The 14,677-nt window shown below is 41.8% G+C and overlaps 1 protein-coding gene across 1 annotated transcript in view; it reads left to right on the top strand.

The window, feature by feature from the left end:
• LOC143983036 (multidrug and toxin extrusion protein 2-like) overlaps positions 1 to 14,677 on the top strand; it is a 447,238-nt gene that overhangs the window by 191,549 nt on the left and 241,012 nt on the right. Inside the window, exon 9 of the mRNA XM_077482263.1 lies at positions 6,905 to 7,018. Coding sequence (XP_077338389.1) covers positions 6,905 to 7,018 — 114 coding nt within the window. The remainder of the gene's footprint in view (positions 1 to 6,904; positions 7,019 to 14,677) is intronic.

Genomic DNA, 14,677 nt, shown 5'->3' with positions numbered 1-14,677 from the left:
TTTTTTGGTTATATTTCTGTCTATATGGTTTATCTCTTTTCCCATTAAACCCTTTTTGCCATCTATATGCATAGCCTCCCGTGAATGCAAGTTTGTCCTTGTAGAACTTCTAATCCTTTCTGACAACTAGGTTTTTATTATAATTCTCCAAGCATTGTACCAGATCCTGTTCTTTCTTTTTATATTCTGGATTTTGAAAGAATTAATTGCCACTGGCTCGTAATGTTGCAATATCCTTGTCCAAATCTGCCAAGTTCCTTTGTATTTATCTTTGAACATCTCCATGTTTGCAGTTTTTTTTTTTGCAAGTTTTTTCCCATTGATCATGAAATGTGACATCTGTCACCTCAAATGATGGAAAAACATATACACATAAACCCTGTGGATTGACTCCCTCTCTCATATAATGTTCAAAAAAGTACATGCCATCCATGGTTTAACGTTTTCTCCATTTGTTTTTTAAGTTTGAGGAAATGTACATCAAGTCCTACCTCTGTCTGTAATTGTGGAGTACAGGTTTTCTGGTTGGAGTCCAGAAAGTTTTCCTAAGTGGGGCCAAAAAACTGCAACATTGCTATTCACCAAAAAAGTGTGAATCAAAAATTAACCAATCCAAATCAGTAAGATAAGCATCTAAAATATCCCAAAGAGAGAAATATAGAATTATAGCCTCATACTAGTTCTGGTCTTGAAGTAAAGGGGTTTTACACTTCAATGTGCAGAATATGTATAAGGTTGTTAGACCTGTTTTAGGGACAACTGATCATACCCACATCCCTGTAGGGTGTATTGGAAAAGGATCAGGACAACTCACTCTCCCATAGGGTAATGGGACTTTAAAGGATGTGAAGTTGTCACTGAGATAAGCACACAAGAGTATAGTGGTAAACAAGTTTCATTTTATTACAGATTACATAAATAACATAAAATATAAAAATTTACACTAGTGGTCATTGCCAATAACAATACTTAGATCTTATTAACCGGTTGCTGACCAGCCTCCGTCATTATACTGTGGCAGGTCGGCACGATCCCGCGAACCGTCGCAGCTATATGTCAGATCGCGGGACATGGATAGCAATAACTGCCAGCCACGAGTGATTGTGAGCAGGAGGGACAGAACACGGAAGTGTGTGTGTAAACACACAAATCCATGTTTTGTTCTGAGAGGAATGACAGATCGTGTGTTCCTATTAGCTAGGAACCCACGATCCGTTACTTCCTCTAGTCAGTCCACTCCCCTTCAGTTAGAATCACCTCCCAGGGAACACAGTTAACCCCTTGATCGCCCCCTAGTTTTAACCACTTCATATTTATTACAGCAAAAAGTACAAATTATTGTTTTTTTTTTTTTCAAAATTGTCGCTCTTTTTTTGTTTATAGTGCAAAAAATAAAAAACGCAGAGCCGATCAAATCACACCAAAAGAAAGCTCTATTTGTGGGAAAAAAAGGACCTCAAATTTTGCTTGGGTGCAATGTCACACGACCGCGCAATTGTCAGTTAAATCGCAAAAAATGGCCTAATCATTCTGCAGCCAAATCTTCCAGGGCTGAAGTACTTAAGACTTGAAGGATGCTGATGCATTGAGTATTCCGACACATTTCGCAGAGCCATGAGTCTGCTTCTATTGGGAAACTCTTCATGCATTTGGATTTTCAATCAGATTACAGAAAATATCATTATAATCAATTCCTTCAAAATTCAAAATATAAAAAGAAAGAACAGGATCTGGTACAATACTTGGAAAAATATAATAAAAACCTAGTTGTCAGAAAGGATCAGAAGTTCTACAAGGACAAACTTGCAATTCACGGGTGGGTATGCATATAGATGGCAAAAAGGGGTTAATGGGAGAAGAGGTAAACCATATAGACAGAAAGAACTATAACCAAGAAACTCCTACGTATAAATCTGAATCTGACCTTTCTATGTCATCTTCTGTTTCTTCTCATAGATCCAATACTATGGTGCAGAAAGGCCAAACTGGAAGGGGACAATCGCGTAAACGTGGTAATGGTGGTGAGTATGACTCACAGGGTTGAACGAATAAAAAATGTATTGTTTTACCTCATGCACCCTCTCCAGGTTCTGATCACAATGGGAACATGGAGACACCCTCAAGTATATGTGGTGAATCAGTGATGGGTACCACACTAATGAACGAACTAGGAGCAACCCCTAAATCCAATCAAATTAAACCAAATACCAACCCAGGTGGGCCCCCTTTAGGTTCAGCTCACATGCCACAGACCCTGATCCAAGTATTAGATAAGAATGAAAAGGCTGAAAAGGCTTGCAGAGGATGCTGTCATTTCAAAATATGTACAGAATCATCCAGAGATTATATTTAGGAGATCACGTTCCATCAAGGACAATCTGGTCCATAGCCACTACTCACCTTCAGCTTCTCTGGTGGGAGCAGTGAGGGAAATTGGTACTTATTGATGTGGAACTTGTAATGAGTGTCTCTGGATTAGGGGGGGCAAAATATGCCCACTGCCCAGAGGTGGTCATCTTAAATCCAAGTCCTATGTGGACTGCCAGTCCATGGGAGTGATATATATGGCAACATGTGTATGCAGAGCATTCTATATTGGGAATACCATACGGACGTTTGCAAGGCGCATAAAGGATCACCTCTACTATCTTGATGTAGGTCTCCTGGATAAGCATGTAGGTCTTAATTATAGTTATGATCCCTCAGTGATTTCATTCTTTGCACTAGAGGTAATCCCCCAGAAGTTAGGGGGAGGAGACTTTAATGAAAAGATCCTACAACAAGAGGCTAAATGGATTTATAACCAAAAGGTGACTGTACCTCTGGGGTTAAATACAGCACTTTATTTTTAACCATTTTTTTGGAGATGGAGTACCCCTATAGTGAGCCCTGCCTTTGCTATACTTTTGAGCTAAATCAGTTATGATGATATGGTAGAATTTTTATTGAGGATTAATTTAATAAGAAAATATATATACTATTTATGAGAGATATATTCCCCATATATCTTGTTTATTGCTGTTAGGTGATCTTTCAGCACCGCTGGGATTTTTCTTGGCCTATTGCCTGGCGTAGTTGTATGGTGAGACATTCGGTTACCCCTGGTGGATGAGGAGGCTTTTATTCTCCTCAATATCTGTCCCTTGCTGTTCCCTCTTGGCGGACAGAAGGCACTGCGTGTGCCCTTTTTATCATCTTGCTGGTCTTCAGATTATGCGAGGAGTGGACTGGTGGTTAGCCCGCATGTGCTCCTACAGGGGCGCCCGTGCCAGATATGATGTCAGTGGCCTTGCGTCAGGCTTATTCATTTCCAGCAGGATCGTGCTCTTAAGGTGACGACAGCTGGGCAAGCTTGGACGCATACTTTGGTGGCAGAGATGAGCGGTGCAGAACTTAGGGCGAGTGACATCCAAGGTTGATGCACATATGTGCATCCTTTCCCTACCAAGGTGACTATCCATGGGTCAGGCACGCTGTAGATCTGGGAGCATACTAGTAGGTTTACTGCAAACTGTATGCATACTGGGCATGTTTGAGTCACTGGTATTTTTATGCTGGGTGATATGGCCGACTGGCTGTCATGGAAGTGCAGGTGTAGGGGATGGATTGCTGGAGGTGTTGTGTTTATTTGGTGGGGGGGTGTGCATATGAATGCACTGTGGATTATGGATGTGAGAGGGCTTGGGGTTGGTATCCATGGGTCCTGTGTATGCTGGCTGTGGATTGTGTCTGTGCTGTTTATGGGTCTGTATTGTGGTTGATTGGTGCGGTTGATGCTGTGGTGGGGCAACGCTGGCACATATGCCTCAGTAGATAGGTGTGTATGTGGCTCTGCATGGGTTGGTTGCAGGCTAGCTGGGTGGATGTTGCTGTGTGTGTGTGTTGCTGTGTATGTATGTTCTTGCGTCTGGACCTCTTTAGACACTGACTTGGTGCACCTAAGGTTTATGCATGGCATATGTAGGCATGTACGCTTCCATAGTTGTCCCTTGGGTTTTGGCTGCCCATTGATTCTTTAAGTAAATATACATTGGTTATATGCTGATTAAAGCCATTAGAGACCGTTTGAATATATGCTGATGTATTTCCTGCATCTTAGTACATAATTTTGGTATTGTAGTTGGTTACCGGATGATGTTTGCCCTTCACCTTGGCCACAATCTGATGTCTACCAGACTAAGTCAATAGCTCTGACACTATTGACCATTTGCTGGATGATTGTCTGATTTTTCTTGCGATGCTGTAGGCCACACAGTGTCAGAAACCATGAAATCAGACCGAGACAGAAGTACAGTTAAATCACACTTGTTTAATAATAAAAGTAAAAAAGAACAAACGTAGTTAAAACATAGCCAAAATTCAGTAACTGGAACGGATAGTCAGCCAAGCCAGAAGTCAGGGATCAATGTAGTGGAACAGCAAGCAGGATCTGGAGCCAGAAGGGATGTCAGCAAAGCAAGTCTTTAAACAGGAACACAGGAGATAGGCTCTGTGATGTTGACCAAGGCGCAGGCAAGAGATCCTTTTTCCTGGACGGCTTAAGCTTTTCTTGCTGTTTTGGAAAATCTTCTCTTTTCAGGATGGTCCAAAGATTGTCTTCAGGAGTGGGATATATACTTATACCTTGCTATCCCCAGTGTGCTGATGCTTTGCATTGAATGGTGGAGCTTTGAAATTTGAGTTTTTTTTAGCAGGTTGGTTTACACATACTAGGATAACGTTTACTCAGCTCTATCTGCTGTATTTCCTGGGTCCTGACACTCTTTGGCTTTTTCTATTGGCTCTTGATGCAGTGTTACTTTTATAGGTTCAGGCAGCTTGTCCACCTATAGAGACTTGTCCAAGTGGTCATCAGTAGGGATGAGCCGAACACCCCCAGTTCAGTTCGCAGCAGAACATGCAAACAAGCAAAAAATTTGTTACAACATGCGAACACCGTTAAAGGACTGACGAGCAGGATATCATCAACAGCTGAGTAACTGTGGAGAGATAGGAGCTGGCAATTGGCCGACAAGTGAGCAGCCAGCTCTGAGAAGGAAGGGCTGAGCCCAGCCCTGCCACACAGTTACATTTTTGTAATTGGTGAGCACCTATGTTAATGTTATCATATTATACATGTATTTTAAGAAATGTGAAAAAAGTAATTGAAAACAAAATAAATATGATTATAATGATGTTTTCTGTAATCTGATTGAAAAATATAAATGCATGTAGAGTTGCCCAGATGAAGCAGACTCGTGGCTCTGTGAAAGCATCCTTCAAGTCTTAATAGGATCTATATATTGTTTTTGCAATCGCCACCTATGGCCTAGTGTACATTTTTATATTTTATGTTGTTTATGTAACCTGTAGCAAAATTACAATTTTGTTTACCATTATATTCTTGTGTGCTTACCTACAATTTCACATCCTTACCTACAATTTCACATCCTTTAAAGTCCCATTACCCTGGAACCTGGTGGGTTCTCCTAATTCTTTCTAATAAATTTGGAGGTAATTGATTTTTTTGAACATTACTCCAAGAGAGGACTTTGTGGAAAGTGAAGTGATAACTACCACTTTGACAATGGAATGCAGTGGTAATACCACCCTAGGAGCTAGGAGTTATAACTCCTCCCTTTACTAGTAGGGCCATACCAGCAGGGGATTTATTAGACCATGATGGAATTGTTCTCATGACCTGGCATTTAAAAAAAAATAAAAGTCTTTACACATAGGTTAAGGGCCAGAGTTTACCCAGATTGGTATATTGAGAGAGCAAATTCCAAGATATCACATCTTAGAAAAAAAACTCCTTTGGTGACAATGTTTTCAAGGAATAAATCAAAGCAGTATCACTAAAACACCTACCTATTTTGAATATGAATAAACAGTTATATCCCTCTTTTGAAGAAGGTTGGCGATTTTCAAGCAGAACAGCCCCTGATTTGGGTAGACTTTAAGTCTTCATTATAGCTTTCTTTTAAAGCAAACCAGTGCTTTAACCTTGCAAAGTAAAACAAAAGGTTCACTGTAATGGTGGATCTGCCAGCACCACATACATATTTTCTACTTATTGCCCTGCTGCTTTTTTCGCCCCCATAGAGTGAAGAAAAACACCAAGTACTTCTGGATATTGGGAAGCATGTGACTCATTATCTAATTTCCTCCCATAGTACAGCATGCTGTCACATGGGGGTGCGAGATTACATATCCCTACCATGCCAAGTTTGGACATGGGGCTTGTATAGGGCTTCCTGCTCTCATTCCTGACAGCCAAACAGAATGCTGGGGGAACAAATATTAGGTAAATATAAATCATTGGTTTGGCATTGGTAAACCACAGATTCTTGGTTCACTAAACAATATCCCTAATCCCCCAAAAATCATCCTTACACATTTGCAACTTAATGGCTCTGTAATCCATTTTTTCAGGAAATCCTTCCTTACTGTGTTTTTATGCCTTTTTTAATGCCCTTCACAGGCTACCAAAACCTCAAATTTTCTCTATGATTTCTGTTTGTTTGAAATGAGAACCTTTATGGCAAACACTATGCGCACCACAATCCCCATAGTCCATAATCCATAGTTCGTAGTCTATCTTGACAACAAGCAAGGGTTTTCTATGTTTCTACATATAGTGGAACCATGGAGAAAGAATAGTCACCCACTAACAGGAAGCTGGATTACAGAAGTTAAAACAAATGGAGGAGGCTGAGAGCAATAGTGGGCACTTAATTAAGAATACATAAATAGCATATATATTTTTTTTGTAACACTTTAAGGTTACATGTTTGGCAATGAGAGGGTTAACGACACCAAGGGGCAAATACACAATGCTGTTATTATATTAAATTTATATTAATTTATAATTATTTAGATATACATGCACATCCTGCTGTTTTGAAAAATCTTCTCTTTTCAGGATGGTCCAAAGATTGTCTTCAGGAGTGGGATATATACTTATACCTTGCTATCCCCAGTATGCTGATGCTTTGCATTGAATGGTGGAGCTTTGAAATTGGAGGTTTTTTAGCAGGTTGGTTTATACATACTAGGAAAACGTTTACTCAGCTCTATCTGCTGTATTTCCTGGGTCCTGACACTCTTTGGCTTTTTCTATTGGCTCTTGATGCAGTGTTACTTTTATAGGTTCAGGCAGCCTGTCCAACTACAGAGACTTGTCCAAGAGGTCATCAGTAGGGATGAGCCGAACACCCCCAATTCAGTTCACAGCAGAACATGCGAACAGGCAAAAAATTTGTTACAACATGCGAACACCGTTAAAGTCTATGGGACACGAATGTGAAAAATAAAAAGTGCTAATTTTAAAGGTTAATATTCAAGTTATTGTCATAAAAGGTGTTTGGGGACCTGGGTCTTGCCCCAGGGGACATGTATTAATGCAAAAAAAAAGCTTTAAAAACTGAAGTTTTTTCGGGAGCAGTGATTTTAATAATGCTTAAATTGAAACAATAGAAGTGAAATATTCCTTTAAATTTCATACCTGGGGGGTGTCTATAGTATGCCTGTAAAGTGGCACATTTTCCCCATGTTTAGAACAGTCCCTGCAGAAAATGACATTTCTAAAGGAAAAAAAAAATAAAAAATAAAACCGTATGAGACCTCACCCAGTCCATTACCAGGCCCTTTGGGTCTGGCATGAATATTAAGAGGAACCCCGAATCAAAATTTAAAAAAAAAACTGCGTGGGGTTCCCCCTAAATTCCATACCTGGCCTTTCAGGTCTGGTATGAATTATAAGGGGAACACTGCCCCAAAATTTAAAAAAAATGCCGTGGGGGTCCCCTCAAAAATACATACCAGACTCTTATCTGAGTGCGCAACCTGGAAGGCCTCAGGAAAAGAGGGGAGGACGAGAGAGCGCCCCCCCCCCTCCTGAACCGTACCAGACCACATGCCCTCAACATGGGGAGGGTGCTTTGAGGTAGCCCCCAAAGCACCTTATTCCCATGTTGATGGGTACAAGGGCCTTATCCCCACAACCCTTGCCCGGTCGTTGTGGGGGTCTGCAAAAAAAGAAAGAAAAAAAGAAAAGGAGGGTGCACCAACCTAGTGTATTACCACTAGTAGAGCTTTATTCAATAAAACACAGAAAAGTATATCACAAACGAGTATTGATGGAAGGCATAATCAATAAAGCGAAATCCACTATTCTGAACATCGACAAGCCAGGATTTGACGTCGAGTGAATTAAAGGATACCTCAAGATGGCTGACGCGTTTCAGGGGAGAGCCCCTTTCTTCAGAGCCTAAACGGGCAATGGTTTCTCACATACAAACACCCCTATATATATGTGTGTGTGTGCGGCCACTCTGGCTGGTCTTTACCCTCCTTCCCCCTTATTTTGGCTAAGTGTGGGATGGTGGTCTATGTGGATTTATGACTATGGATGTTTGATTTATTTAAAAAATAAAAATAAAAAATAAATATATATATATATATATATATATATATATATATATATATATATATATATATATTTATATATATATATTTATTTCTAGTGCTATTCATGTATATCAGGGGTCTCCAAATTTTTCAAACGAAGGGCCAGTATATTGGTCTTTGGACTTTAGGAGGGCCAGATTGTGCCCATCGGGGCAGAAAATGTCCCTGGCCCGGCATCAGTGAGAATAAATATGGCCTCAGGGTTGGTGGTCAACAGGAGGAGGAGTAGTGTTCCTAATTAGTAGCAGGAATAGTTTCCCATTATTGGTATTGTTGGAAGAAATAGTGCTCCATTGTTGGTATCAGTGGGACGAATGGTGTCCCAAGGGCCGGATAAAGGCTAGCAAAGGGCCACAATTTGGAGACCTGAGGTATTTAAAAAAAAAATTGTCTTTTTGGGTACACCCACCTAATATGAGTGGGTGTGACCTGTGTGGGTGGTGTATTTGGGGTCTGGGTTACACGGCCGCACACAGACACACATATATATAGAGGTGTTCGTATGTGAGAAACCATTGCCCGTTTAGGCTCTGAAGAAAGGGGTTCTCCCCTGAAATGCATCAGCCATTTTGAGGTATCATTTGATCCATTCGATGTCAGGTCATGCCTTGTCGATGTTTGGAATAGTGGATTTCACTTTATTGATTATGCCTTCTATCAATACTCGTTTGTGAGAATATACTTTGCTGTATTTTATTGAATAAAGCTCTACTAGTGGTAATGCACTAAGTTGGTGCACCCTCCTTTTCTTCTTATTTTGTTTCCTTTAGTGTACGAATACCCATTATTCTGAGGAGGGCTGCAAGAAGCTAGACATTACTATGTGAAGCTGGTTACACCACATACTGAGGAACTAGACACCAGAGCGCAGGAGAAATTATTTTTTTGTGGGGGTCTGCAGGCTTCCCCATGGTGTCAGAGGGTGGCGGGGCCACCGGGTAGGTAAACAGATGGCCCCGCCCCCCTCTGACGCCATGGGGAAGCCATTGGGAAGTCCCCGTGCATCGGGGGGGCAGGTTCACCCGGGTACGTCACCTTGTGGCCCTGCCCTCAGTTATAAAATAACTGTCATCAGCGCTGATGCATCAGCAGGTGCCTCCCATGGAGGCAGATTTTTTTTTATTTATTTTTTCGGTCCATCGGCAGAGCGAGAGAAGAAGATGAATGGACTTAGTGAGACTTTTTTAGTTTTTAGTTTTTAATAAAGGACTTGTCCCAAGCTGTGTCTTGTGTTTTTTCTTAAATTTTGACACTTTTTTTGTGAAATGGTACAGGTCCAATGTACCCGTTACCATTTCAAAAGGGGGGGCGGGATCTGGGGGTCCTCTTGTTGAAGGGGGCTTCCAGATTCCGATAAGCCCCCTTTTTCCTGCGGCCTGCCAGGTTGTGTGCTTGGGTAAGGGTCTGGTATGGATTTTTTGGGTGGCCCAATGCCATTTTTTAAAGAATTTTGGAGCGGGGTCCCCCTTAGAGGGGGACCCCTACGCTATTTAAAAAAAGAAATTGGCACAGGGTTCCCCTTAATATCAATACCAGACCTGAAGGGCCTGGTATGGAATTTGGGGGGACCGCCACACAATTTTCTTTTTACATTTTGGTTCGGGGTTCCCCTTAATATTCATGCCAGTCCCAAAGGGCCTGGTAATGGACTGTGGGGGATCCCATGGCATTTTTTGCAATGACTTTTATCTGTATTGCCGGGAGCTACAATTCATTATAACCACGAATAGTTTTAAACAACTTTTTTTCCTTTAGAAATATCATTTTGTGCAGGGACTGTTCTAAACACAGAAAAAATGCGCCACTTTACAGGCATACTATAGACACCCCCCCCCCCCCCGGTACAAAATTTTAAGGAATATTTCACTTTTATTGTTTCACTTTAAACATTATTAAAATCACTGCTCCCGAAAAAACTTCAGTTTTTAAAACTTTTTTCTGCATTGATTCCTGGGGCATGACCGGACCGGACACTTTTTATGACAATACCATGCATATAAGCCTTTAAAATTAGCACTTTTGATTTCCCACATAGACTTTTAAAGGGTGTTCCACACCTTTCGAATTTGCCACGAAAACACCCCAAATTGCTTGTTATTCAGTAAACAGGCAAACACCCGATGTTCGACTCAAACATCGGGCTCATCCCTAGTCATCAGCGTGCATTCCAATTGGTTCAGGTTCCTATTTAGGGCAACTTATGAATCTCAAAGTGGTTCCTAAAGAGGTTGTGAACCTCAGACATGAAATATGAGCAAAGCATATCCCTCTATAGTGTGTACTTGTCTGAATCCAGAGCCCTACGTGTCCCTTTCCTCTGCTGCTTCATTCCTCTGCTATTTGCAAGGTTCACTTCTGACAAGTTTTCCTGACCCCAAGAGAAAAGGTCACAGGGGAGGGATCTCCAGCACACAGTCTGTGAATGACAGCCTCACCCCTGTTCCTGTGTGAAGGGGTGTGTGTCCCTTCCCTCCAATCAGTTCTCACTGAGATCTGCAGTTCTCCACCTCCTGCTTTCTGGTAGATCAGACAAGCTGTATAAAGTCTTCATTTTGAAAGGCTTTAGAGAAGGGAAGACTGCAGATAAACAGGTACAACTTATGTAGGAGGATTTGTTAAATCTCTGTGTATCACCCAAAGCCAGTCACTTCACTGAACCAATAAGGGTTTAAAACCACTTTTAACTCAAGGATATGGCTCCCTTTTGCATTTCATATTGACTTCAGTTGCTTGTAGGTGGGGTGCAGCATTGTGCGGTGGCAATAACACACACAGCCCCAGTGTGATGAAAGCATTTGGTTTGGAATAATGCAAAGACAATTCACAAACAAACCAGTGAGAAAGCAGCCCAGCCGGGAACACTCACAGGTAGGGATGGGCTGAACAAGCCTTGTTCTGTTCACATTAGAACTTTTGAAAATCATGAAAGTTTGGAACTAAATAATGAACCCCATTGAAGTCTATGGGACCCAAACTGTAAAAATCAAAAGTGCCCATTTTAACCACTTCAGCTCCGGACCAATAAACACCTTAAGGACCAGAGGTCTTTTTGCAATTTCGCACTGCGCTGCTTTAACTGGTAATTGCGCGGTCATACAATATTGCACCCAAACGAAATTTGCGTCCTTTTCTTCCCACAAATAGAGCTTTCTTTTGATGGTATTTGATTGCCTCTGCGATTTTTTTTTTTTGCGATATAAATGGAAAAAGAGCGAAAATTTTGAAAAAAAAAGATATTTTCTTCTTTTTGTTATAAGAAAAATCGAATAAACTAAATTTTAGTCATACATTGAGGGCAAAATTTATTCAGCCACATGTCTTTAGTAAAAAAAATGTCAATAAGCGTATATTTTTTGGTTTGCGCAAAAGTTATAGCGTCTACAAACTAGAGTACATTTTCTGGAATTTACACAGCTTTTAATTTATGACTGCCGATCTCATTTCTTGAGGTGCTAAAATGGCAGGGCAGTACAAATCCCCCCCAAATGACCCCATTTTGGAAAGTAGACACCCCAAGGAAATTGCTGATGGGTATGTTGAGCCCATTGAATATTTATTTTTTTTGTCCTAAGGGATTGAATAATGACAAAAAAAAAAAAAAAAATTTTTTTTACAAAAAGTTGTCACTAAATGATATATTGCTCACACATGCCATGGTTATATGTGGAATTGCACCCCAAAATATATTCCGCTACTTCTCCCGAGTATGGGGATACCACGTGTGTGGGACTTTTTGGGAGTCTAGTCGCGCACGGCACCCCGAAAACCAATCACCACCTTCAGGATTTCTAAGGGTGCAAATTTTTGATTTAACTCCTCACTACCTATCACAGTTTCGAAGGCCATAAAATGCCAAAATAGCACAAAACCCCCCAAAATGACCCCATTTTGGAAAGTAGACACCCCAAGCTATTTACTGAGAGGCATGTTGAGTCCATGGAATATTTTATATTTTGCCACAAGTTGCGGGAATATTACAAACTTTTTTTTTTTTGCACCAAGTTGTCACTAAATGATATATTGCTCACACATGCTATGGGCATATGTGAAATGACACCCCAAAATACATTCTGATGCTTCTCCCGAGTACGGGGATACCACATGTGTGGGACTTTTTGGGAGTCTAGTCGTGCACGGCACCCCAAAAACCAATCACCACCTTCAGGATTTCTAAGGGTGCAAATTTTTGATTTAACTCCTCACTACCTATCACAGTTTCGAAGGCCATAAAATGCCAAAATAGCACAAAACCCCCCTAAATGACCCCATTTTGGAAAGTAGACACCCCAAGCTATTTACTGAGAGGCATGTTGAGTCCATGGAATATTTTATATTTTGCCAAAAGTTGCGGGAATATTACAAACTTTTTTTTTTTTTGCACAAAGTTGTCACTAAATGATATATTGCTCACACATGCTATGGGCAGAAGTCAAATTACACCCCAAAATAAATTCTGCTGCTTCTCCCGAGTACGGGGATACCACATGTGGGGGACTTTTTGGGAGCCTAGCCACGTACGGGACCCCGAAAACCAAGCACTGCCTTCCGGATTTGAATATAAAATGCTATAAAAAACAAACTAACCAGAGTCACCCGTAACACTTATACGGTGATCAGTGGTGAAAGGGTTAACTAGGGGCAATCAGGGGGTTCAAATTTTTATTAGGTAGTATATGGGGGTCCCTGGCGCTATATAAAAACCTGACGGGGAACCTAAATAACTAACTGGCTAACCAGCGTCACCAGTGACACTTATACTGTGATCGCTGGTGAAAGGGGGTGAAAGGGTTAACTAGCAGCAATCAGGGGGTTAAAACCATTATTGGGTAGTATATCGGGGTACCTAGTGCTATAAAAACCTGGCGGTGAACCTAAAAAAATAACTAGCTACCTAGCGACACTAGCGACACTGATGCAGCGTTCAGAAAAATTATCGCTTAGTGACACTGGCAAAAGGGGGTGAAAGGGTTAACTAGCGGAAATCAGGGGGTTAAAACCATTATTGGGTAGTATATCGGGGTACCTAGCGCTATAAAAACCTGGCGGTGAACCTAAAAAAATAACTAGCTACCTAGCGACTGTAGCGACACTAATGCAGCGATCAGAAAAACGATCGCTTAGTGACACTGGCAAAAGGGGGTGAAAGGGTTAACTAGCGGCAATCAGGGGGTTAAAACCATTATTGGGTAGTATATCGGGGTACCTAGCGATATAAAAACCTGGCGGTGAACCTAAAAAAATAACTAGCTACCTAGCGACACATGCAGCGATCAGAAAAATGATCGCTTAGTGACACTGGCAAAAGGGGGTGAAAGGGTTAACTAGCGGCAATCAGGGGGTTAAAACCATTATTGGGTAGTATATCGGGGTACCTAGCGCTATAAAAACCTGGCGGTGAACCTAAAAAAATAACTAGCTACCTAGCGACTGTAGCGACACTAATGCAGCGATCAGAAAAACGATCGCTTAGTGACACTGGCAAAAGGGGGTGAAAGGGTTAACTAGCGGCAATCTGGGGGTTAAAACCATTATTGGGTAGTATATCGGGGTACCTAGCGATATAAAAACCTGGCGGCGAACCTAAAAAAATAACTAGCTACCTAGCGACACATGCAGCGATCAGAAAAATGATCGCTTAGTGACACTGGCAAAAGGGGGTGAAAGGGTTAACTCTAGGGGCAATCAGGGGGTTAAATCTTTATTGGGGGGTGATAGGGGGCTACCCTGGACCTAACACTAACTGTCCTGACAGTTTTTACTGTCACAACTGACACTGAATGCATTGATCAGTAAAGAAATGATCAATGCAATCAGTGACACTGTGACTGGGGGGGGAGGGGGGGCGGGGGGGGGATCGGGGGGCGATCGGGGGGGGATCGGGGGGGGTTTGTGTGCCTGTGTGTACCTACATGTCAGTGTAGTGTTGGTGCACACTTACTTTTACTCTTCTCCTCGTAGTCCGGTCAAAAAGACCGCCCCGAGGAGAATGACATCACTTCCTCCTTCCTGTGTAAACAATACACAGGGGAGGAAGCTTCTCATTGGCCAGGAGCGATCCAGAGGGGGTGGCCGAAAACCAACGGCCATCCCCTCATCACGGAGCGCTCCTGGACCGAATCGGACCGCCGTAAACAGCGGGAAGGGGTCCGATCGGACCCCCCACCCGCTGGAAGGCAATCACGTAGATGTACGTGATTGTGCCTGCCTGTGCCATTGTGCTGACGTA

This window comes from Lithobates pipiens, unplaced genomic scaffold (assembly GCF_037356315.1).
Source record: "Lithobates pipiens isolate NorthernLeopardFrog02 unplaced genomic scaffold, aLitPip1_a1.2 Scaffold_16, whole genome shotgun sequence".
NCBI classification, from domain to species: domain Eukaryota; kingdom Metazoa; phylum Chordata; class Amphibia; order Anura; family Ranidae; genus Lithobates; species Lithobates pipiens.
Note: the sequence above shows the minus strand (reverse complement) of the source record. Positions and strands in the feature narration are given on the sequence as shown.